General features: G+C 42.2%; 1 protein-coding gene across 8 annotated transcripts in view; it reads left to right on the forward strand.

Annotated features, from left to right (window-relative positions):
• NAV1 (neuron navigator 1) overlaps positions 1-27,039 on the forward strand; it is a 950,201-nt gene that overhangs the window by 463,996 nt on the left and 459,166 nt on the right. For all 8 annotated transcript variants that reach the window (XM_069238908.1, XM_069238913.1, XM_069238909.1 and 5 more), the window contains 2 exons: positions 14,507-14,609; positions 18,804-19,175. In XM_069238908.1, the coding sequence (XP_069095009.1) occupies positions 14,507-14,609; positions 18,804-19,175 (475 nt within the window). The remainder of the gene's footprint in view (positions 1-14,506; positions 14,610-18,803; positions 19,176-27,039) is intronic.

Below are 27,039 nucleotides of genomic sequence, written 5' to 3' on the forward strand. Positions count from 1 at the left end.
TAAAGTAGTAGATGGACTGATTTTAGTTGGAAGGGTCTTCTACTTGGTTGCTACAGCTACAGAAGCAGACTGATGCATGGACTCCATCTCTAAACTTGCTTCATGTAGGTGGTAGATCTTAATGGCACATCCAGAGTCCATTTTCTAGGTCCAACAGTTTTTTGGATGAATCAACTCAAAGACTCTATAGTGTATTCCAAAAGGCTAGGATTTATGTTGTTGTCACGCCCATCACTTTCACTCATTTGTCGGCTTGCCTTTCGAAATTCACTTGATGTCATTGGTAATTACTTTACGTTTGTCCTGCCTTGAGGCTGGTTTTGTCACACTTTGCAGACTGTTCCTGTAACACGGATTATTGCACGATTGCTGATTTACCTCAGCGTGGGCAATCAATTTTTTTGTCTCTCCCCTTTCTGCTGCATGGCGGCCATGGCACCTACAGCTCGAACAGGCACAACAGCGTGAACATGATCAGCTGTATTGAAGCACTGGTCATATTGTTCACAGTTATCTGATCGGAGTCATTTCTTGTGGCTCTTCCTTCAAAACACTTGAAATTAATAAATGCTTTATATAAAGCAGAAATCCTCAAAGCAAAAGCGGTTCTCCCGGCACGGCGGGAGAGCTGATACTACAATATTTACTGCACTTGGGAAACCTCAACCCATAATGCTTTGCAAGCATTCTTTTCACAACATTTTTACTCCTAACTCAGCCTGTGGTGGTCCTAGGATCACCACCAAAACATTGACCACAGTGTGTTCTTTCTGTCTTCATCATCCCTGGGTCCACACACTATGACAGTGGGGGACTCCAAAATAACCCCTCCCACCTCTCAATGTCTTTTAAGCTTTCTATGGCTAGAACTTTTGTTTTAAAGCTAGAAGAAGTTTTGTTTTAAAGGCATTGTTTGTTAAATCATTGTAGTTGGCGTGCTAGCCCTAAAAACGCATATCTAGGGGCTAAGTATATGGTTACACTGCATTACTTTTTCCCGTTTTGTTTTCATGGGTTTATGCCCTATAGGGGCTAACAATATGGTTACATGACCATGTTTCTTACAAATTATATTTTTGTTATGGTCCCCTCTAGGGGCTGTTTTGAGCATTACAATCTAATGCCAAAGGTTTACTTCTGATAAATGTTTAAATGATAACTGTATATGTTTTTGTAATCTCTCCTTATTACAATTATGACCATAATTCAGGCCAATTTAACATTCTTATTACACTCTGACTGTTTGAACACTCTTGATATGTCTGGGTGACTCTTCTAGTTATTTCTCCTCTCTGGCTGTCTTGTGCCTTTTTTGGGGGGAAAATTGTGTTAGTCAGCCAGCAACTCTGATGGTGGTGTGGTGAAAGTAGTATTCTAATGGAATTAGCATGGCAGATTTAAATTAGGATGCTAACTGGCAACATTTTCATCTTTTGCTGCAGATAGAGGAAGAAAGTAAATGGGAGTGTGTTAATTGTATGCAGGGCTACTGGAGTTATATGGCAGGAAAAGACAAACTTTTGAGGCAGGGTTGACCAACTTAGGGGGCTAGAAAAGTCTAGCTATGAATTTACAGTGCCAATAGCTCTAACTCAAGCAAATGCAAGACCTATTGCAATTGTTTTTTGTTGTTGTTTTTTTTTTTTACTCATTCTTGGAGAGCGAACCCTCCTCCCTACAGAGAAAGTTGAGCTCCCGCACTTCAATTGTTTGGTGCAATGCGGGCCCTATATATTTTTTGCCATGGCTGTCTTTGGGTTCCAGTCATTTTTTCAAATTAGTTTTATTTACTTATGCATTTTTATGTCTAGTCAGTTGTAGCACTCCAAGTGATTGATTTGTATGTTTCCAGATGTTGGCATAGTAATGAGCTCTGAAGAGTTTCTTGGCTGTTCTGAGATAGAAGTGACCTAAAGTCCAGTTCATGCCTATTAACGCGGTTCCCTGTAGCCTTACCCCATAGCCTCTGGGATGCAAGAAGTGGTTGAAATTGAGTTTGAGACTTTTACATGATTGCTTTTTTTGTCTCCGTGCACTCTACTGGGTCTGGAGTGTGAATGTACATGCATGACAGGGAGTGCAGAATTATTAGGCAAGTTGTATTTTTGAGGATTAATTTTATTATTGAACAACAACCATGTTCTCAATGAACCCAAAAAACTCATTAATATCAAAGCTGAATATTTTTGGAAGTAGTTTTTAGTTTGTTTTTAGTTTTAGCTATGTTAGGGGGATATCTGTGTGTGCAGGTGACTATTACTGTGCATAATTATTAGGCAACTTAACAAAAAACAAATATATACCCATTTCAATTATTTATTATTACCAGTGAAACCAATATAACATCTCAACATTCACAAATTTACATTTCTGACATTCAAAAACAAAACAAAAACAAATCAGTGACCAATATAGCCACCTTTCTTTGCAAGGACACTCAAAAGCCTGCCATCCATGGATTCTGTCAGTGTTTTGATCTGTTCACCATCAACATTGCGTGCAGCAGCAACCACAGCCTCCCAGACACTGTTCAGAGAGGTGTACTGTTTTCCCTCCTTGTAAATCTCACATTTGATGATGGACCACAGGTTCTCAATGGGGTTCAGATCAGGTGAACAAGGAGGCCATGTCATTAGATCTCCTTCTTTTATACCCTTTCTTGCCAGCCACGCTGTGGAGTACTTGGACGCGTGTGATGGAGCATTGTCCTGCATGAAAATCATGTTTTTCTTGAAGGATGCAGACTTCTTCCTGTACCACTGCTTGAAGAAGGTGTCTTCCAGGAACTGGCAGTAGGACTGGGAGTTGAGCTTGACCCCATCCTCAACCCGAAAAGGCCCCACAAGCTCATCTTTGATGATACCAGCCCAAACCAGTACTCCACCTCCACCTTGCTGGCGTCTGAGTCGGACTGGAGCTCTCTGCCCTTTACCAATCCAGCCACGGGCCCATCCATCTGGCCCATCAAGACTCACTCTCATTTCATCAGTCCATAAAACCTTAGAAAAATCTGTCTTGAGATATTTCTTGGCCCAGTCTTGACGTTTCAGCTTGTGTGTCTTGTTCAGTGGTGGTCGTCTTTCAGCCTTTCTTACCTTGGCCATGTCTCTGAGTATTGCACACCTTGTGCTTTTGGGCACTCCAGTGATGTTGCAGCTCTGAAATATGGCCAAACTGGTGGCAAGTGGAATCGTGGCAGCTGCACGCTTGACTTTTCTCAGTTCATGGGCAGTTATTTTGCGCCTTGGTTTTTCCACACGCTTCTTGCGACCCTGTTGACTATTTTGAATGAAACGCTTGATTGTTCGATGATCACGCTTCAGAAGCTTTGCAATTTTAAGAGTGCTGCATCCCTCTGCAAGATATCTCTCTATTTTTGACTTTTCTGAGCCTGTCAAGTCCTTCTTTTGACCCATTTTGCCAAAGGAAAGGAAGTTGCCTAATAATTATGCACACCTGATATAGGGTGTTGATGTCTTTAGACCACACCCCTTCTCATTACAGAGATGCACATCACCTAATATGCTTAATTGGTAGTAGGCTTTCGAGCCTATACAGCTTGGAGTAAGACAACATGCATAAAGAGGATGATATGGTCAAAATACTCATTTGCCTAATAATTCTGCACTCCCTGTAAGTTTGTACAACCCAAAACATTTTTTTTTTTTCGCCGGATAGACTGTACAGCCAATGAAGAAAAGAATGACAACTGATTGAACGTGTAAACTGGACATAGTCAGTTTATTTGTATTCTATTGGCATCTATAAAATCTATCTACTTTGGCACTTGTTTTGGTTTGCATAGTTCCAGATATGTGGATTTTTATTGTTGTGTAGTAGCTATGAAATTTTAGTTTTCCTTGTGACCATTTAATGCTGATTGAATCTGGTGTGTGTATTTATTGGCTGGATAGGAGAATGTGGTTATATTCTGGTATTTGACTGTGTTGTTAATTATATTGGTTTGTGCGTGTTAAGGTTGCATGTGGGGAGGGGGTCTGACATCGTTTTGCACTTCTTATATGTATTATATCATGCTGGGAAGATAACTAGGGAAGGTAAATGCTTAGGCTGATAAGTGGGACGCAAAGCCATGATCTCTCGGCCACACCAGTCAGGCCAGGTCAGTGTTTTATCCTCACAGTTCCGATGAATTGGGTCCAGTTCAGCTGGGGACACATATATTGAACTTTTGTGAATGGCACAAGTATGTTGTAATGTGTACCGTTAACTGTTAATGCGTATGGTCACATAGCATTGTGTGATGTGTTAAGGCTGGTGTATTTAACATTGGAGCAATTATTTGTTTGATGTTTGGAGGTATGATCTTGTGGCATTTGTGTGGTGTGTATATTGTGTGTTATAATGTTGTTTTGTGGGTGCAGTTCAGCTGTGATGCTAGTCACCCATGTCCCTTTCTTTAGGTATTTTTCTTGAGATGCCACGCTTCTTGAAGGAGCACCCGAGGGGTCATACTGTCTTTTAATATCCTTCTCCTACTTCTTGAAGCTAAACAGTATTTTCTTTGAGCAGAAGTCACAAAATATTTGCGAGGCCAACAGTTGTAGGACAAAACAATAAATACGTTTTAAGCAGGTAGAACCAATACTCTTAAACATCCATGACATATTCTTTTAGGATATCCACATAAGATAAGTTGAGCAACATGTAATCTAAATGCAACTCATTTACATACTTGGTGCCTATCCTGAAAATATGGCCGGAATTCATCCCTCCTAGTACTAGATTGGACACCCTTGTTTCGTATGTATAGTTTCTGCCTTGATAAAACTTGTGGTTGTGGTACATTTTGTGCTGAATTTCTAGGACTCATAAAACACTTGGGTTATATATTTGGTTTACTTCGTTTAGCATCTTTATCTAGATTACCCATTTTGAAATGTGTTGTGTTGTTAATGCATTGGTATTTTGATTGATTCTGTTTTGTGTTGCAAATAGGGCAAGACCAAAATATATAGCACTGCATATTTTCATTTTCAAAGATCAATCCATGGACCTATCTAAAACTAAAGTAAGATTATGCTGTAAAATAAAAATGTGAGAGTCCTGAGACACTTTTCAATAGCAATGTAGCAGCACACTACAAGACTCATGACAGTTACATACTTCTAGCTGTAATGTTTGTGCTAGATCAATCCCTCAATCAGGCAGATTTTATAGAGCGTGGCTAATCACCTGCGAGGGTACTCAGGCATTGAGAACTTAGCTGCTAGGCGTTCAGTTGAACAGCCAGGTCTTTAATCCTTTTCTGAATTGCAGAAGAGAAGATGAGGTCCATAGGTGAAGGGGGAGTTTGTTCCAGGATTTTGCTGTGAGGTAGGAGAAGGAGCATCTTTGCACTGTTACTTTGGTGGATGCAGAGGGTGTGTACGAGGGAGACAGAAGCAGAGCGCCAGTGTCTGAATGGTTGGTGGAAGTTCAGGGGGTGGTTGATGTATGCTGGTCCTTGATTGTGAAAGGCCTTGTAGGTGTGAATCAGCATCCTAAATTAACATCTCTTCTGAATGGGGAGCCAGTGGACCTTCCTGAGGTGTGTGTGTGTGTGTGTGTGTGGGGGGGGGGGGGGAGGGGGGGGCCTCCATTTTAGGAGGTTGAGGAGGAGTCTGGTCATTGAATTCTGTATGGCATGTAGTCTTTTCAGGGGGGGTGTGGTGATTCCTACATAGTGTGTTGCCGTAGTCCAGCCGGCTGGTGACTAGGGCTTGAGTGACTGTTTGTCTGATGTTGGCGGGGAGCCATCTGAAGATCTTACGGAGCAGGCAAAGTGTGTGGAAGCAGGTAGAGCAGACTGCGTTGATCTAGTTTTTCATGGTGAACTTGCTGTCCAGGATGATGCCAAGGTTTCGAGCGTGGTCTGTCAGAGGGGATGCTTGTCCTAGTTTGGTAAGCCACCAGGAATTGTTCTATGGGGAAGTTTTGTTCCAAAAGATCAGCTCTTCCATTTTGTCTGTGTGGAGTTTTAGGCAGTTGTTGTTCATCCAGTGGACGATGCCCATCATGCACCTGCAGAAGTTGGCCTTCATGGTGGAGAAGTCTTCTGATAGTGAGAGGATGAGCTGGATGTCGTCTGTGTAGGATATGATGTAATTCCGTGGGTTTTGACGATGTTGGCTAAGGGGGTCATGCAGATGTTGAACAGTGTAGGGCTGAGGGACGAGCCTTGAGGGATGCCGCAGTTGATGTTCATTGGTTCTGAGTTAAAAGGTTGTAGGTGAATCATCTTGGTGTTTCTGGTGAGGAAGGATGAGATCCGTTTGAGGGGGCATTTCTGTGGATTCTGATGTGATGAAGCCTCTTGATAAGGGTGTGGTGGGATACAGTGTTAAATGCTGCTGAGAGGTCGAGGAGGATCAAGGCCACCGTTTCTCCCTGGTCGATGAGGGTTCTGATGTTGTCAGTGGCAGTGATCAGGGTGGTTTTGGTGCTGTGGTTGGTGTGGAATCCAGCAGATTGTTGATCTCCAGGTGTTCTGTGAGTAGGTTGTTGATGGCCTTTTCAAGGACATTGGTGGAAGGGGGAGCAAAGGGATGGGACTGTAGTTTTTGAGCTCTCTGGGGTTGGCAGAAGGTTTCTTTAGAAGGGGTTTGACTTCTGCTTGTTTCCATACTGCAGGGAAGGAGGCCATGTTTATGGAGAAGTTGAAGATGTCAGTGAGCTCGCTGCTGATCATCTTGCTCCCCAAGTTGAAAATGTGGTGGGGCAAAGGGGTCCGTGGGTACTGAGTGGATGGAGTTCATGATGACTGTGGTGTTTTGTGTGGTGAGCTAGTCCTAGGCGGTAAGGAGGTGGTTGGAGACTGCAATGGGATTTGCATCCATGAGAGTGAGGAGGCAGAGGGTATCGGCAGTGATGGGTTGGGGGATCGGAGTTCTTGTAGATCGTAGGGATATTGTAATGGAAGAAGTCTGCCAGGGTGTCTGAGTTCCTGAGAAGGGGTGATGTTGTTTTTGGTGGCTGAGGGGTTGAAGAACTCTTTAACAATGTTAGGGTTCTTTGCTATGGTTAGAGCTAGCTTCAATGCGGTCAGCCAGGGTCCTCCTCTTCGTCTCTTTCAGTAGTTGTTAGTATTGGCTCAGGGATGACCTAAAAGGTGGCTCGGTCTGTGGGCTCCTTGTTCGTGCGCCATTTCCTTTCTAGTCGCTTGCAGTTGTGTTTTGCGATTCTCGTTCCCAAGGTGTACCAACTGGACTGTTTGGTGGGTCTCTTGAGTTTGGTGGGCTTGACAGGGACGACTGTAAACACAGTCCGTGAACCAGGTGGCTACATTCTTGAAAGCCTGTTCTATATAGTTTGCATTGTCAGGGTGGAGGGTGTTGAGGGCGTAGGTCCACTGGCTTTCTGATACTTTGTTTCAGCTGCGGTGTGAGGTGCTGGAAGGCTTTGTGGCTGTGCCAGAGAATCCTGTGATGGTGAAGTAGACTATGACACTTTTTGTCTAGGCGAGCTCACTGACATGACATGGCTTGGCTTGACTTGACCCTGTTCCTGGCTGTGAAAATGGGGTCGAACGTGTGTCCTGTATAGTGTGTAGTGTCGGTGACTAGTTAGGTGAGGCTGATGTTGTTCAAGTATTTGAGGAGGTTGGCAGTGCTGGGGTCGTTGAGGTCTCCGAAGAAGATGTAGTGTTTGTAGTCAATGGGGAGCGGGGCAATGAATTCAAGGATGGTGCCTTTGGAAAAGGGGCCTGGCTCTGAAGGTCTGTAGGTGAGTGTGTCTCTGGTGGTTTTGCCATCCATTTGGGGTTAAAAATTCAGGTGTCCCATTATCGAGTTGGTGTCCTCTGTGGCGCTGGTGCAGTAGATGGTTTATTTGTGAATGATGATTCTAGCTCCATGTATGATTAGGTGTATAGCCATCTGGAGTTGCTGAGGTGATGTCGGGAGTGGATGTGGGGTTGAGCAAAGTCCCGGTGAGGAAGACTGTCAGGGTGAATGAGGTGAGGGTGTCCCAGATCTCTGTGGTGTGCTAGCATTGATCGTGCATTGAGCAGGAAGAAGGAGAGTTGTTCTAAAGAAGTCATGCTTGTCGTGGTCGGAGTGGGGATGGTTGTTCTGCAAGTGGGTGCTCTGGTTTACAGGAGCAGAGACCGTGCCGGAAGGTAAAAGATCCTACCGTTGATCATGGGGAAGTGCAGCAGCAGTTGTTGTGGAGCCTGAGGTCCAGGGCTCGGAACTCAGCGGTGGTGTTTTGGTGTGTGGTGGGAGAACCAGGGTTCCTGGTGCTGGGCGCGTTCTAGGCATAAATGGGGGCAAATGGGCTTGCCTTTCGCATGCCATTGGCATGCTGATGGCACACCCGCTCTGTGGCCCTGTTGCAGCCTCCATTAAATAGGTTTTGGGAGAGGGATGCTGGGAGGTGGTGGGCAGGGCCTATGAAGGAAGATGTGACAGAAAAAAAGCAGCGGGAAAAACAGCAGGAAAGTGAGCGGGTGTAGAAACAACAGTAATTAACAAAGGCAGTACAAACCTAAACACAGATTATCTAAGATGAGTTAAACAAAGTTGAGCACAATAACAAAGTCAACAATTCAGTACCCAGGGAGTCACTGAAGACGCAAGGGGGAAACTGTCACAAAGGACCTGCTGGATGTATAGTTCAAACTTTCAGCCACCAACCATCTAGAGGGAGATCCCATTTGCAGGTCTTGCTGAAACGTACGTCAGGAGAGTGAGCACTTGGACAAAATTGATATCGATATGTTATTTGTGTTCTAATCTCCACATTTGCAGTGTCTTGAAGAGAGATATCCTAAGAACCTGTTGACACGCATTTGCTGTGGTCCTGGCTGCATTTATAGCTATATTTATAAATGCTTGTTTAGTCGCATGTCTCCCGCACATTCTGCCAGTGAACGGTGGCATTCTTAGATTTGCTGCTGTTTGGCGCACTCCGCCTTCTGGTATCACGATTAACTCCCACGGTCTGCTCTATATAGATATGGAGAAAGCACATATTGTGTTGTAAACAATACTTGGATACGCACTCTTGAGCGAAGATCTGGGGCACTTTCACCCGCATCAATTTGAACACCTGTCCCAAGAGACTCCAATGTCCACGTGCCAGCTTGTTTCTGCAGTGTGCAATCGTGGGCAGTCGCCTCTGTACCAAAGCCGAGAGTTCTGTAAGAGGTATTTGCATATTTGCTGTGGAAGGAGCGGAAGCAGATATACCAAGTATTGTTGTTGATTACATGTAAGTGTTAAAGCAACTTTCCCAAAGAGTCACACAGGGAGTGTATAAGGCGTCCATTAAAAACAATGCAATGCCTTTGAAGTGGCTTAACAGGATAATTTAGGACAAGGGTTATTGTCAAATTGCTGGCTGGGACTCCGTCCTGGGCCCATATGTAGGAACACATTTTCCCACAGAGACCGAAGAGGTAAAACCTTTTGATATATAACACCCTTAGTTCATGTGGCACTTAAAAGCACCTCATCCTTAGTCCTCAAGTTACCATAGCACCATTCTCTGATTGGTAATATAAAGTTCCTTGAATGCTGCTGTTTTGGGTAATTAGGTCATCATTTATGTTGGCCCTGTGCGATAGATAGGCAATGTTCCGCGAAATTATGATTTCTGCTCTTTGCAAGGCATTGTTTCCACATAGAAATATAATTTTCCCTCTAATTAAACCCATCCAAGCTGGAAATGTGCGGATTCTTTTTTTTTTTTTTTTCTTTGCAAATTCACGTTTTTCCGAGCTATTCTATTCACAGTGGCATGCCACAGAAGTAGAAAGCTGTGTTTTTCTGCTACACGCAACTTATTTTGATAAATTGTGTAGTCTGGATATGTGCCCCATAAACTGTCACAAAAGTCAAATGCAAAGAAATCTTTACATTCCCTCCGCCTCTGCCATATAGTATCTGTCATCTCGGTAGTGTATTATATTTTAACATTCAAATAGCTCTTTCATCTCACTGTGGCACCCCGAAGTGTATTAATCATACGAGTTGCACCCTACTGGAGTGCACAGTTGTCAGACTGTCTTACTTGTTGCGACTGTATGTGGGAAGGGAAGCTTTTTGACGTCCTGCGTGAGTGACGAGAGATATTGGGGCACAGTGACTATTGTGTTATGAAGGAGGAGATGTGAGTGGCTAATTGTAATTAGGGCTAAACATATGGGCAGCTTCACAGCACTAACCTAGCTGGAAATGCAGCCAAGTGCTGTTTACGTGCACAAAAATGAAAGTAAGTTATCAGACGCGGCCCACTAATTAATATGGCAATATTGACAAGCTGAGATGTTGTCTAATGAGTATAATGAGGTCCCATGGACAAGAATGGAAGTTGGTGACATAAGCAGCAACCAGGCACTTTTTTAAAAAGACCATAAGACTGCCTACTGCCATGCAAATACATCGTATGAATGAGGAAAGAAATGGAAGAGCAATCCGGTGCGTCACAGATTTCCTTCTCCGGGTACCTACAAAAGGGTCCTGTTCCAAAAATAGTCACGTTTTTAATTTATGATACAGTGTATGCTGATTGTAAAGGCAAGTCAATGATATTAACTTCAACATCATATGGTTTTCCCAGACAATTTACAAAGTAAATTTTGGAGAGAGAATAATACATACAGAGAGAGAAAAAGAGGAGCATAACTGAATAAGAAAGCATCGTCACAAAGATCTTGAACCCAGTGTATTGACGCATAGGCTTCCTAACTTCTGCCTGACTTCTTGGCTATGCAAAGTGTGATACTTTGCTTCATAATGTGGGGGCACTGGCTGGAGTCGACTGGAGCTTAAATGTTTGAACACTGACAAAAATATGGCGCGGATGAGCACTTAAATGGGCTGCCTAATTCTAGCCGCTCGCTTGAGTGAAAACTATTAAAAACCTTCTCCATGTGCTCGCAGGCCACCCCGGGCACCGAAGGATTAAAGAAAGAGACTGGGCAAGGGTTGGGTGAACTGTAGTGAAGATTAAGAATCCGACTGTCAGGTAGTTTCACAGTTAATCTTTAGTCACCTTCCGGTTGTGTTTTTGCTTTTATGAAGCCTGGTGCTCCAGGCAGTCCCTGTGTTCTCTCTGTGAATTAAGAGCAGCCGGGCAGATGGTTCTGTAATCCAGAGTGTTTGTTAGGACAGGAACACCTGGCAGACTAGAGTCAGTTTCAGTCCGCCCAGCACCTGCAGTGGTTCTCTTGTGGCCTCAGAACAATCTGCGCTCATTACTAAGACTCCGGTTCTCATCACCACTGGTTTCTTCCACATAGACTACTTTTATTCAACCTGCTGTCGTAAATATATCACCTGTTACTAATGTAAGAGTGGATCTTTGTGACAATTCTGCCCTGTTTTAGAGGTGAGAGGCTCTTCGCCCCTGTTTTAGTCCTTGGAGGTAATTTGTACTTTTAAGTGAGAATCTGTATTTTGTGATGAACCCTTGAGCCTACCCCATTGTAGAAGGGAGGCTTCTTTATCGCTGCTTCAGCTCCCTCACACATGGGGTCCTGTTGCTGAGAGACCGAGTCTTTCTGCATAAATTCCTTAATCCACCTGGTCAAGAAGGTGAAAGTTGCAGTATCACTGTGTGTCCCTGATCTAGCCACACTTTGTAGAAAAGGTTCTCTGTATTTGCGTTAGTCCTTTGACCCATGTTGTTTTACACTCGGAATGCTCCCTACCACTGTGCCAACCACCCAGCCACCTATGTGAATCTTCTCCAGACAAATCACTCCAAACAACATTCCAGCAATACAAGGAACCGCCTCCGGTTGCATACTCCAGCCCCCTCATTCCAGTCCTCATGAGTCTGAACAAAGAGATCCTCGAGTACGTATTACCCGAACTGCTGAGTTTCAGGAGTGAAAGGATTAAGACCCTGTGCAGATCCGTGAGACACTCAGCCCGGAAGGTCAGGGTCCCTGCATCACTTACTCAGGTCTCTGAACTGTGCAGCTCTAGTCTTGAGATGGGTGGCAAGTCGGCGTGCTTAGGTTTAATCCTTAACTTTGGTGAACATCCGATTGGAATCAAAAGATTCTATTTGAAAATACTAATTTGCACTGAAATAGAAACATGCTCGAATCTTTGTTTTTAGTCTGTATTAAGACTTGCATATCAAAACCCCACATTAACCCTCTGCCCCAGATATGTATATTTTATTGGGGCCCATTTCTCCTTCTCACGATTTACTTTCTGACGAATTGTTTGTTCTATCATTTGGTCTGGAATATGTGTAATGTGAATCAAATCATTCCAACCACACACTGATTGGCATATGTTTACTGTGGAAGAATCTGCCAACCGTGCCAAGCCTCCCTAATCTCCGATATTATCACAATATGCAGCAGTGCCATTTCCCCATCCTTTTCATGCCAATGTATTCCAGGTCCAGCCCTTCTTTGTTGTATGTGATGCGCACAGTTTTGTAAGATGTCCCTTTAGGCCAAGATGGCATTTCATTTTCTGTTCTGTTTCTAGCACAGCACCACCTGGCCCCTTCTGGAGGACTCGGGTTTCTGGTTTTGTCATCTGTCTCCCGCAGTCTAAATGCTGCAGAAGTGCGGTGCTATCTTGCTCCTGCCGCATTGAATGTTGGGTATCCATGACTGATGGTTGCCGGGTGCTCTCGTTTCCATGGGCACGGCAGGGCTACTGCTTCACTCCACTACGCTGTTGTCTGAATGGATTTTCTCCTAAGCTTTTATAAAAGATGCTAAGCTTATGGGTCATGTCATCTGTTCGGGTCCACACATACATTGGGCACAAACTCCTTCGATCTGCTCTCCCTGGAGAGGACTCATGGCAAGTGCTAAGGACTGAAGAACAATTTGGTACTTGTACAACCTCCCTAATGGTGATGGTCTGTGCCTTCCCCCCTCTAGATGTATGAGAGCGCACACTCATGTGCCTCCACCAATCCAAATGTACAAGGCTTTTGGTTTACTTCCACTGCCACCAGGAAGTACATAGACCTGCAGTGCTGCCCACACACTAACACAAGTCAAGGAGAGGAAATTACTAACTACTGTAATGATCAATATTCAGTTAAATACTACATTCCTCCCCATGTGGATGTAGGAGAGTTTGTGATGCTGTGCCTTCTCTCATCAGCACGTTTGAAGGTTTGCCCTTCCTTATTCCACACCCACCAGAATGTGTGAGAATTGAAAATTCTGTGTGACATCCTATCAGGATCTCTGAGGCTGTAGGCTTTGTTCATTCCCATTAGACAGTATGATGGTCTGTGGTTCTGCCTAGCCTATCCATCTGGGTGTATAAACGACTGTCATGTAGTCTGCATTTCCTTCCTATCAGTTTGTCCACGATCCACTGTCCCCACTACCCTTTTGTCTCCTGTCTGAAGGTAAGTGATGGTGTCTAAATGAAAGTTATTCTATTACCCCATATTTTACTTTTTTTTTGTTTTTTGGGGGGGTATATCGATAGGGGAAATCACACATACTATACTAGCACAGGTGCTGCAACATTTTGTGGTCTTTGACACGTATGCTACGAATGAGAAGCCCTTTCTTCTGCTTGTTACGCCCTTCTGGTTGCCCCCTCTCAATCGGCCTTCGTCCGAACCTCGGAGTTGACTTGGGTATGCATTCTCCATCGTGGTGATGCTATTGACTGTGCATAGCTGTCCCTAAGGTTACCACCCATGCTGCATCCCCTCCTCCCTGACAGTACAGAGCCCCTACCCTTCTCATCTGGTGTGGCCTGATTTCTTCTTTAGATCCTTTTGAGTCTCCTTCCATCCTCGGGGTCTCTCATTTCTTATCTGCAAGCCCCAAGGCAGCCGAGAGAAAAGAGGCAACAAATGCAATGCAGAGTGCAGAAAATGAGATTTTTGAGGCTGGGCGTTTGCTGAATGAATATCAAGTAAACACAGAGCTAGCCAGCTTCAACGTTTACAGTATAAATTAACCAATGTAATTGCATATTTACAACTTGAAACGGTCAATGACTTTGGCTGGCTCTCTAATTACAACTTGAAGCAAGTAGTGACCTTGCTCAGCCTGATCTTTCTGTTAGTAATGCTTTGTTCATTTACAGCGTTTACTTAACTGTGTGGCAGGGTGAGCAGAACAGCAGCCTAAATCGACAAGGTTGCCATGGAGACACTTTACGGTCAATGGTTTGTAGATGGTGGTAATAAACGCAAGCGCCGGTCATCTACACATGCATACATGTACGTTCAGCTTTTAAATGCCCCTTACTGTTTCTAATCTCGTCCCAAAGTGCAGGAGCGAACTCACGCACGTGCGGGGATGAGACACGATTCTGGAAGGAGCCAGAATGAAATAGAGGGGAAACACATTGCGTTTCTTAAAGACAATAAAAACAAATTCTCATGCAAAGCTGGACTCTGAAAGCGAGAGGGGTGTGACTTGTTAATATTTTGTGGCAATACTCTGCACTGCTCTATTTATTCGGATGTTTCATGTACCTGACAAACTGCTTGCAATTACTGTGTAAAACGCTGCCTGTTACTGCATTTCACTGTATTCTGTTTCGTACCACAGACCCAGAGTCCCAGCGGAAGCGGACTGTGCAGAATGTTCTGGACCTCCGACAGAATTTGGAGGATACCATGTCCAGTTTGCGGGGGTCGGCGGTGTCGCACAGGTAAGGGTTCAGAACGTTTGTATCCCTTTTCCGCTACCCAGACAGTCTCCGCTTTTGAATTAAGTTGGTATAATGTAAGAAAGGGAGGCACGATACCATTGGGATCCAGCAAGAAGTCTTTAAAATGTGACACTGTAGGGTGCAGGTCCTCTGCAGTAATAATGCAGGATCCCTAAGATGCCTGCCCTAGACCACACAGAAGAGACCATTGTCTCCAAGGGGTGAAGGGACTTCTCTAAATATCCTTCGATCCTGCACTCTGAGTCGCAACACGGACTCCCAGGGATCTATATTAAATTAATTCGTCCGCCGGGGTTGGAGTGCTAATAGCAAGACCGCCTTATACAGGAAGCCTCAAATGTTCCAGTGGCACAGCTGAGAACATGGCTGCCTTCGCAGTGGGTTGCTGCAGGAAGGCGCCCAGGCTTGCGTTCAATAGAGTGAAGGGCAATGTCTTCATTGAAAACTCGAGTTACTGCTATAAATAAAGTGAAGAAAGAGAGGAAATTGTATTCTTATTTTTAGATCTGGTTGGAACGCACTGCATCGGTTATGCTAGAGGACACTGTCTCCTGCTCTAAGAACGACAATTCTGCATTACCTGCTTTACGAGCCACAGTCTGGTTAGATCCAGGTGTGAAGCCGCACAGATATCCTTCACATTCTCTGGGAATAGAGACACATGGAGGACACTGTGCCCCAGCCTTTGTATTCTATGTGGCAAGGAAGTGGCATTCGATGTGCACTCCCTGTTAAGCCATCGTCCAGCGGCATGCCAATTGTAGGTCTACTTCACTATTGGTATTGCTGCTCCATGGTCAATCGATTATCACACTAAGCAAGCATTGATGATGTCAGTGGTGGTGTTCCACTACCAAGTCACTCCCCAAATTGTGTTTATTGTTCTCACGAAAGAGAACTGCATTCCATCGTGAGCTTGATTTTGCTTTGAGCAAAGTGCTTTCACCCCCTTGCCCTTGTAGTAAGGCGTATACTCATTAACATCCTTTTCTCCCCCCCCCCCTCCCCCCACGGTAGTCTGCGAACCCTGCACACTTAACTGAACTTTCAGTACTCTAGGTGTTGTGTGATAGACATGACATTAGACTCTGCTGTGGTTCTGTATTTGCTTGTCTTTATTTTGTTGTATATAACTTTCATTGTCACATTTTAAAGCATACTGGCACCTTTAGGCCTAGTACGGGCTGTAGAAAATTCCTGAGTAAATAAATAGCTCTTCATGTTTTTGATGGATACTTGTTGTGTGTTAAAGCTAAAGTTGGTGCACGACTAGTGGTATGGTGGGAACAGTTTTCAAATATAGCCTAAGAGCCCTGCAAGACTTGTTCTATTTCAGATATAGCTTTGTGGTATAAACCCATACTGACGGCTGTGTTTGAAATACCCCTGCAGTCTTTCATTCTTTGGTGTTTCCTTATCCATCTCAAATCCCTCTCTTCTTGCCAGTCAGTCCTACAGAGTTCCTTTAAGCCCCTCTCTGCCTCCGTTATTCCTGGAAATGGGGAAGAGGCACTTATGAAGCTTACCATATAAAAGTGTGGTGAAAAGTCATGGGTTAGGAGTAGGTATGATGCACAAAATCCATTAAGAGCAATCGGTAGTGATGGAGCCTGGGGCCCTGTCATTTAATCTGTGGTCTGATGAATCTTTACTTCTCTGTTCCAAGGGGTGAAGAGAGAATTTTACGAAACCATTAAAATCAGTTACAGTGCAACTCAATAGTCGTGCATCAAACCAATCAAGTCCAAATTAAAGTTTCAAAGGGTTTTATCACAGACTCGAAGCCAAAGTTACATAGGAGAGTCTCAAAACCATAGTATAGATATACAAAATCACCAATGGAGAATTAAGGCGTCACACAATATTAAATCAAAGCAACATATAAAAGACCAAGACTTCAATAGCAACAATGCAGAAAATCAAGAAACCTACGTGGTGTCTGGGTTCTAAAATTAAGTTCTCTTGCCTAACCATTGACTTTAGCTCCTAAACTATTCTAATACTAAAGGAATATCTGAGCAAGATTAGCAAACAGAACTTCAGTATAAGCTTCTGTCTGAGAGGTGCTGTGTCATAAAGCCACATAGAAGGTATGAGGTCGGTACCACAAAAGGTCCGCTCTGAGCAAGGGGCAGAGAGAATCTGAATCTCTTGCCAGCTAAACCACACTTAAATCTTGGATTTTCCAGGTGTGATGAGATCATGACAAAATCTCCCATTTGAAAAACAAAACTGCACATCAATGATAATTAACAATTCAGGCTTCCGAAGCCTTTGACACCCGACCTTGATACACCCTTTCATTCGGGAATCTTAAAGCTTTAGCTGCCAGTGCAAGGATACTCCTTTCGTCCAATAGTGTTTTTCTCAGACTTTCTTATCTTTCAGGCACATCGAGCTCCTTGTTCACTTCAGCACCTACAGCTTTGAAAAAACAAGCTTTCACATTGAAGATTAGAACATACAAAAAGAATGCGCCCTTCACTCTGACCAACTAAAATGTACACAAATATACCTTTAGTTCAAATATGTTTTAAATGTCTAACTTTTTGAGTATAAAATGAATATAAAGAATAACATTTCTAAAATATATCATTGACATTATTGCAAATGAATATTAAAAGTGGCTTACATAAAAGTTTAACTTTAATTGTACACTTTTGCTAATCTATTTCAGTGCACTACACTTAACAATCTGTTGTACATGTTACAGAAAGAAAAAAAGTAATTGCCCCTTCTCACGTTTTAGGAAGCATAATGGTGCAGCCAGGTTATGCTCCTTCAGTAGGATTCCGGGAGGCTTGATACATATAAATAGACCCCCATCTCCTAGCAATATCTATTATTATAAATCGATGTATGGATTTTATGTGCCATTTCTAGTTAAAAACATGTGTTAACAATGCATAAGTCGATGCTGTTAAGTGCAATCTCCAGTACTGCATGGCACTTAGGACTACCATTGCAGGTACACAAGCGCCTGTCCCAAACATATCCGGAAACAAACAGATAACTATAATAAATAATGACCACTCACTGAAATGTCACTCAGTATTGGGTAGAAGTAGCGGCATGTCTGGCATAATGAACAAGTTCAGTTTTAAGTTTATCCACAAAAACATATGTATCCAGTAGATGTTCCATTTACTTTAAATTCAGCCTGCAGAGTTGTGTGAAGCATACAACTTTATTAAACTGTTAATTGTGGACTTCACCTATGGCCGAAGTTTCCAGCAAATAAGGCAGGGAGATTCTCCCACCAAATCCTTTTGGTAGATACATTTTCCCACTAAATACAGGTTTTGCTAGGGGTTTGTCCTGCAGGAACCTTTTTTAAAAACATTTTTTATTTTTATTTTTTAATTTTTTTATATTTTGACTGGGTTGATTACTTTGTGTTTTATGTTGAAAATTGCTTAGTTAGCTCATATGGCTGAGGGAGTCAAAAATGTTGAAAGGCTAACCAATTTCTCACAATCTACTCCCGCCCTGACTCATTAAACTCAGAGGTATGCGTAATTTTCACAGACTGCTCACAGGACGAGGTGGTACCAATGGAGTAATCCCTGACCAGTCTGGAATTTCTTAGTTGTCAAGATTTGGTTGTGTTACGGGTATAGCGGATGAATGATTGTTTTTTCTTTTAACTGCATGTATTTGGATTGAATATAATGTTTCTTTAATGCTCGCTGATGAAACGTATTTCTTAGTTTTTAAACATCCTCTCCAAGACAGGACTTTGCTTCCAGTCTGCATATGTATTTTGGAAACATTTTGTAAATATTTTGCCATGCCTGCTGAATCTTAATTGTCCTTATAATTAGTCTAAAGTATTCTGAGTCTAGAGCAACTTTCCGGCCCAGCTACAGAGGGTTTACAATTAAACTTCTAGTCATTTATGACCAGCTTATGGTGATCTCTCTCCACACCGTTACATCTTCCTCATTTCTCCATGATACCAGATGCCAGCTGCTTGAATTACCGGCTGCTACTGCTTACTTGTATCTTCTATCGCTGCTTCCCTACAGGCAGAGGGCTGCTGTCTTGTGTTCTCCTTTCCATTCTTGTTTGTGATCTCTTTGAATAGCGTATCGCTTGACAAGTCCATCTCCACATACATGGTATATTTCTATGAGCATCGTTGAACTTTTCGTTTTCTTTTCTTTTGTACAGCGCTTTGGAAATGACCTGCTATGACAGCGATGACGCGAACCCCCGCAGCATTTCTAGCCTATCCAATCGCTCCTCTCCAATCTCTTGGCGTTATGGCCAGTCCAGCCCCCGCCTGCAGGCTGGTGATGCCCCTTCGGTGTGCGGGGGCTGTCGGAATGAGGGGGCGAATCCCAGCTGGTACATGCATGGAGAACGCAGCCACTATTCTCACACCATGCCCATGCGCAGCCCCAGTAAGCTCAGCCACATCTCCCGCCTGGAGCTGATTGAGGCCCTGGATCCAGACGATAGTGATATAAAGTCCGGCTACATGAGCGATGGCGACCTGCCGAACAAGCCCATTCTCACAGAGGATGAAGATATCACCACAGGGTAAGTGCATGGTTGAGCCAGACCGAATCATAGGGGGCAGCAAAGGGCAGAGCCCATGGCAAGAATGAATGTATGATTATGTAATTGGGTGAGAAAGGTGCAGCACAGACCACTGACACATTTTTGTGTGAAAAATACCACTTTTATTTAAACAAGTTCACATTACACAATATCCTGGGCATTCAGCCTTACAAAGATAAAACCTCACTATACAAACTTTGTCACCTATCTGTTTTTTCTAAACCTACCCCCTAACTGTCCCCCCCCCACATGACATAACCCAGCAAGTATCTACCTCCTACCATACTACACATCTGCAATTGTGACCTTTAGCTACCCCTACAGTTATCGCTAAATCTATTAACATGTAACTAACGTAACTTCCTATAATGTAACCTTTAACTTCCTGTCTCATCCAGGTGTGAGCTTGTTCACACCCTCCCTTTCAACCTGGTTCACGAGTGGCAAGAGCAATAATCAAATTATCTAAACTCATGCAAACTTCTCAGCCAACCGCACCTGCACCGGTCTCAAATTTACAACCATATAACAACTTTTATCCCTTGCGCACCTGTTCCAACAAAAAGCACCTGTAAGCCTGCAACATGAAAACGCTGTATGCTACCCACACCACACCATACTTCAGGGGTGGAGGGAGGGGCATAAAACACTTCACTACCCTACAGCTCCCCCACCACTGTGTCACCTCACCATAAATTGGTGGCAAACAGCCCAAAATAGCTGGTTAGATATCTTTGGGCTACTTCCTTTAACAAAACGTAGCCCAAAGTGCTACAGTCGCCTGGACTGCACCACTCCATAATTCTGGGGGGCAGGCCTTCCCCCTGGTCAGCAGCCCTTCATCCCATATTGTACTTGAGACTGATCATTTTAGCATGGGACACCCTCCTTTCTTGGTCAAAACCTGTAGTGCTCCCAAAACTGATAGGAAAGGTGAACTGATCAAATCAGGTCTTTCCACACCTATTTTTTCTTCTTCTTTTCTTAAACAGAAGAAAATACTTTACTGAACTTACACAGAATCTCCTCCACATAAATGTTTAAATAGTATCTGAAGGTAATTGGGTATTTCCTACTAAAATGACTTCCTACAGCATACTGCTGTATCGGAAGGAAAAATGTTTCCGAGTGTGAGCTCGTAGAAGACTGTTAAATAGGAAGTGCTTGCCCACACCAAACGGTTCTCCAAATGTATTCCAAAACTGTGCCTAATGATTGAAGTCTAAACGAGATTAAGCCAGAAATAAGTATTGCACTGACGCCAATATGAGCGATGTTGAGGGCAAAACCGAGCCGAGTGCACTTTTGTTTCTAAATGTTCTTTTCTTTCTAAATGTTCGGTTTAAATGATGCTTTACGAACACGCTGATTTAATGTCTCTGATCACAGGAAAGAGGTTAGCTTGCATGTCACATGCACATAGCATGTACGTGAGCAAGTAACAACAATGGGCTTAGTTTCCACTATGGGTTCCTGAGTGATGTCCTACAGCACATAAGTGCAGCATGAATTGGTGATACTTCTCAGTGTAAAATATTATACTGATACAGCTGTCACTCTGCATCCTTTTCATTCTCTCCTCCCTCACGGAGAGGCAGAAAATGGGACTAGACGATGTTACAAGAAGTGGTTGTTTTCTGTCTTATTACTTTACATTTCTCTTTAAAATGCCTTCAAAGAAAACGAAGTGTAGTCATCTTGTTTCTGAGAACATCTCCCAACATCCCCCGTTTCAATTTATTTTCTCCTTGAGAGAAAAAATAAAAATAAATAATTGCTAGGTTAATATCTTGGTTATTGCATTTATAGCACAAACCAGGCCACATGAGATATGAATGTATAGAAAGACAAAGAGTGTAAGGCCCTATAATACATATACACTTAATTTGTCAGTGAGACAACTTAAAGTTTTCCCAAACATATTGAACCAGATTTATTCCGTACAGTTCTCAACACTTTATAGGAGGTGAAGAGACCAATATTTTATTTCTTTGTCTATATTGAGAAACTCTAACCTAGCCAGCACATTTCACAACTGATTGTATATTTATATGATCTAAACTCTTTTTTTTTTTTTTTTTTTATTTATTTTTTTTTTTTTTATTTGGTGACATGGGGTAAGGCACCACACTGAGGTCTAAGTTTAGTCTAAAAATAGCTCTTTTTGTTTCACCAACTCTCTGCTTAGATGTGAATGTATGTCATTGTGACTTGGGTGTTATAGAGACATATTATTGACTCGCTGTCTTCACTGTACAAGATCCGACTTACAATGGTGGGAAGCAAGGAAGCTCTATCTAACATTTGTGCAGTACGTCCAGCATGTGGATAAGATAGATAGCTTCTGCATTGCTTTATATTTTGAAAGATTCCCAACTGTATGATGGCTTCTTCTGTGTGATTAAGTAACCCTACGGAAACTCTGCTTTTGAGATGACAGACGGAACATCCTAAGTGAACCATCTGCAGGAAACTGTAGATCCAGAGGGAAAGTTATTTGGATCCACTGAATCCTGTGTGCACCTGAACAACACACACACAGTGCGCACTTGGACACCATAGAAAATGGGTGGTTTTAAGATTATATTTCCCAGGGAATATGAATCAGAGAAAGTAAAGTATAATCAAATGGGACTGTAAATGACTTAACCCATATACCCTTATATAAGTATCTCTATATTCACAGAAAAATAGTTGAAAAGGGAATACAAATGTTTTAATAATTGATTAAATATCACAAACTATCTTTAAAACTAGTAACATTTGTTAAAAACTTTTCTGTTTCGTAGACTGTATGATTTCAATTCACAATCGTATTTATTTTTTGGCACGAGTACTTTTTAATTTTTTAATTTTATTTTTTATTTAAACAGCAATCAAAATCTCTATAACCAGAATTCATTCTTACACTGTTCATGACCACATAGATGACATCAAAGGTTGGATCACTGACTGCTTGAAGTATCTGAGCTTTGGCTACGCCCTGCCAGTACTAAACACAGTGTGCAAACATGCCTCTCCTGCAGCCAGGCACGCAGGTTCTTGGGCCATAGAGGACAATGCCTATGAGGTCAATATGATGTGGACTTTTTATGATGGCCCTATAATTTGTGATGTCATGTATGAGTGCATTAGGATATTTTGGCTGCAATGCTTACCGTACTATTGGTTTCAGGTTTTTTGTTAGGTTTTTGATTGTAGCTTTAGAATAACTTCATCTAAGTTTTTTTCATTGTATTGGTGAAGTTTGGTATAGGATCATAGTAGAGATTGTTGTGTGTTATAATGATCGTCTTTTATCACTTTTTGCAGAGCAGTTCCTGCAGTCCTACCCTATAGTCAGTGCCAGTGAAATTATGTGACAAAAGAGGACATAACTACGAGTTAACTAAATTATCCAGCAAGAAAAGGAAAATTATGCAGCTCAGTGTGGCAAATTATGTGGCAGCACTCTTTATTTTTGTTGTCATTTTAACACACATTAGTCCTGTCTGACAAAAGCTTAGTACTGAAAAATCTGCTTTTCTTATTGGTTGACCCAAGTAAGCGTCTGGTAAAGAACAAATAGAAGTTACTTTACAGACATCAGTTGTTCACTATGAAATCCCTGCCGAGTGGTAGAATCTTGAGTCAAATATTACTCGCAATGGTGGAACTTAATATGTCAACTTCAGAGACTTCAAAATAAAATTGCCAAAAAGAACCACAACACACATCCCTGAAGGTACTGTGTTTACCACTAATCAACTTCCTAAGAACTCTCCAACTAATGGAAGAAGCATTCACCTCGAAGAAAGCCTCTCTGACACCAAAGTATTTATCTGATCCATATTTTGATCTAGGTCCCATCTTTAAACTGGCTGCTTGTACACCTTCTCCATTTCTGAGGCCCTCTAATGTGCTGATTTTATGAATGATTGTTTCAATTAATAAGACGAGTTAACTTTAAAAAGCATAGGATCAGTCACTTAAAGGTGACCAGATAAGCTTTTGCACAGGGTCTACCACCTTAGGGAGTAACGTGCTGCTGTTGTTGGTAGCGTTTGATTTACTGAGGTAGGAACCTTTTTAGTTGGAATCTTCACAATGGGAAGCAGATGGTGGATTATGTGGCAACTGCAGTAAATTCAAAACACTGCGACCACAGAATCTCTTAATATTAATGATTGTACATATGAGTACTATAGATTGTGGCTTCTTCTGCTAAGCCCTGTGTGTGTGTATGTTACTATACAGATACCTACAGGGAACGTGCAGGAACCAGGCCCAATATGTACTGATGTTTGTCTTGACCTGCATCCAGTACTCTGCCTCAGTAACTGCAGCAGGAATAATGTCATAATGGTAATAAACAGGGCTATAAGTGGGATAGAAAGTGTGGAGAGGGGTCCTCTAAAAGGGGTGTGGCTTAAACATGTAAACTGTTTCTCTGATTTCCACAGTGTACCACCTGATTGGTATTTTGTGTCCTCTCTGAGATTTGTTTTTGCATCCAGATATATAACACAACAACTGACACTTAAAACCAATCAGGACAATTGGTTTTGTCAATGATTGTTAGCTGTTTAAGCTAAATGAGTAACAACACTGATTTTGTTGTAACTACTTAATATTTAAAATGTTTAAATTCTGAATTTGTGAGACTGTTGAACACGACTGACTCCTGTGGCCGGGTAATGGTCTTCCGTGTCTCAATCACTCCTATTCTGTTCACTTTCTGTTAGACGTTTGCCCTTTTTTTTTTTCTCTCCACATCTCATCCATCTGCATATCTTACACCCTCGTCTCTTTCTTCTTCTGCATCCTCCTTTCACTCTCTCTTGAATGCACTCAGCCCCAGAGCTTTGAATTGTGTAACATTACGAACACCAGGAGGTGACTCTCTTCAAAGCATGCACTATACAAAAGTATTAGGCTACACGAAAAAACACACAGAAGCCCAACATCCTGGAAATAGCTGAACTCTTAGGGAATGCAAGATTAGTTAAAACATGCAAAATATAAACCGGAACTAAATCCCGGACATGAATTACACTAACGTTTTTACATTCATTGTTCAGAAACCGATCCGTGTTTTTACCAGTAAAGTTAAGGATGTAAATATAGGTCCTTTATATGAACCTTTTTCCGTATCTATTGTTAATGACAACCCGGTCTGAAACCAGATGGACACAGCCCACTTAACGCCCTGGATATAAAGTAAATATATGTAATCTTTTAAAATGACTAACATTAATAAATTGTTTTAAATTATAGAAGAAAATAAATGGGGATTTGACAACCCATACTTAGGTTGTGTCTTGGAGTTCTTTGCTGGGATCTGTTACTTTCACCCACCTACTCATAGCTAGTAAGACTGCATCAGCACTTGAAAAGAGCTGAGCATGAGAAGTAAAAGCTATAGTTTCTTTTGCTCCAGAATTATTTACAAGCTCAGCAACTCATACCAGGTGTCTGAGTCTTTAAGGATTTTCCCTTGCAGCATTTTATTTTATTGACAAATGAAAGAATTGAGTTTTGAAAGGTGATCTCTCTCATTCTTTCTCATTTGGTCTCCATCCTTCTCCTCTTTTTCTTTCTTTCTCACCTTCTCCCACTTTTCCAATTTTTCAACCAAATCAAATTTTCCACCAGACTTCACTCACTCTCACTTTTTGTCATTTTAGCCGCTTAATTTAATTCCTGCTTGGTCTTTTCTCCTCGTCTGTCCTACCCTTCTATCCCTTAGACACCATTTTCCTATTTTTCTTTTGCACAATACCTTACTTACCTCATTTATCCTTGTTCCTTTCAGTGGCAAAGCAGGGGGCGTGGACTGTATGCTTGCATGATTAGGTTGCGCCACTCGCGCCCTTTGTCCTACCGCCACTGCACCTGCTGAATTAGTTATGGTCGCACCCCTTGCTCCTTTCTCTCTTTTGCTTGCTTTCACTTTTGCCCCTGCCCCTCCCCCCCCCGCCCCCCCCCCATGCATGGCTTCAATCATATTGGTGAAAAACGTAATTAGATTAAATTAATTGCTCTAGTTTTTCTGGAGCTTAACATCAACGTTTGAGAGCGCTATATATTATTGTATTTATAAATGCAGAAGGGCATTGCATTTTGCAACTAAAATTGTTGTATTGCTCTCATTAGTGTAGAATTGGAAAACTCTCAAAGTTCACTATTAAAAAATGCATTGGGGAACCTTTCAGTTGACGCGGAGTATCTAAACCTCTGACATGTTTAAATTGTGGTCACCACTCGACACATAACACCACCATTGTAAAATTTTATTGGCAAAAAATTGGCTCATCATGTTGGAGGTGGTTACCATAACTGGGCAATCTTCCAGTGTTTTTTTTTTATTTTATTTTTTATTCGTGGCTTAAATGTTTAATGTTCATTATTTCTCACTATGTATGCATGTTTGCAAATGAGCAGAGTGTAATGTGCTATTCAGTACAATTGTTGCGTGTCGTGACCAGGACCATCTAGAGGTGAAACCCTGGGTGGGTCATAATGCACATTCCTTCAACAACGGTCATAAGTAACATGTTATATTCTGCACATTTGCCAACATGGTTTCAAACATGCCATGTTTGTGTGTATTTATTTAAAACTATTTAACTCCAACTACCATTCAAGTGCTTACACTTAAGAAGTAAGATAAAATCATATTGAAGAGCCCTTTGACTATTAAGGGAGTAGTTTATCTGTGCAAAGTAATTGTTACATGTAATCTGTGACAGTAAACAGTACTTTTCTAATATCAATGTTTCTGTTCTCTGGTAATAAACTTGAATTTGACGTTTGCATTCTGTTAATAATATCTGAATGTGTTTATTGGCACAGTTGCTGTCAATGCTATGTTTTATTGGGCCACATTTATTTTCCCTGCCATGGCATAAAAATATATGTTATGAGGTCAGATTCGGAGTGCCATGTTAGACAATTAAATGAATGTCATTAATCTGAAGAAAGAACTGAACATTAACTTAGTTAGGCTAACAAAATAATCTGTTAACTATTGACGTTGTCAGGCAATTTTCTAATGAAGCACTTGTTAAAATTCTACCATTTTGTTACCTACTTGTGCTCTCTGCTTTTCTATGATTAGTGATGAAGATTTCACCAGTGCTTAATTTTGTTAATAAAAACGTGCCGGTGCCCAGAGCCCTCCTCTTACACCTGCGGCTGCGGCAATTAAATGTGCGAACACATAATACGGAGGCAGCATAATTCTGAAGCCATCTCGGGCCTCTTCAATCCATTTAAAGTAACTGCGTGCCCCTTCAGCTCAGTCTTGCTGCTTTCTGCTTTCTCCCATTGTGATGCTTTTATGTTTTTCTCTTCCTCCATCTTTCCCATATGTGCCTTTAGCTCGCAGTAAATGATTGAGGCAGACAAATAAGTGCCAGCCCTCAAACATAAGTACCAGTGCTCCTTAACGAAAACAACAAACACAAATTAAGCACTGGATTTCACTTAGTAAGGCTTGAATAGTGGTTACACTGGGGCCTGACATTTAACCCTCTATCACATTTTCAGGAAACTATCAAGCAATTCATACTACACGTCACTTCAGTTGGAGGCCACAAATGTAGCCCTGTTTTTCTAACTTCGGACAGTCTCAAGGCCTTTGAAATAGCTTGATATGTGCAATATACTTTTAAGTTTATGGAGACCTCATCTGATAGGCTGGTAGGTCAGTGCTGTATTCTGCCACATGCCAAATCGGTGCCCATTGCACATTTTGCTCTCCTATACTCCTGCGCTGTGCCGTTCACTTGTCACTTTCACCTTTGACTCGGGCAGTAAAATGCGGCTGAAGTTGCTTGGGAGAAGGCCGCGGTAGGCCAGT

Source organism: Pleurodeles waltl, chromosome 6 (assembly GCF_031143425.1).
Source record: "Pleurodeles waltl isolate 20211129_DDA chromosome 6, aPleWal1.hap1.20221129, whole genome shotgun sequence".
In the NCBI taxonomy this organism is placed as follows: Eukaryota; Metazoa; Chordata; class Amphibia; order Caudata; family Salamandridae; genus Pleurodeles; species Pleurodeles waltl.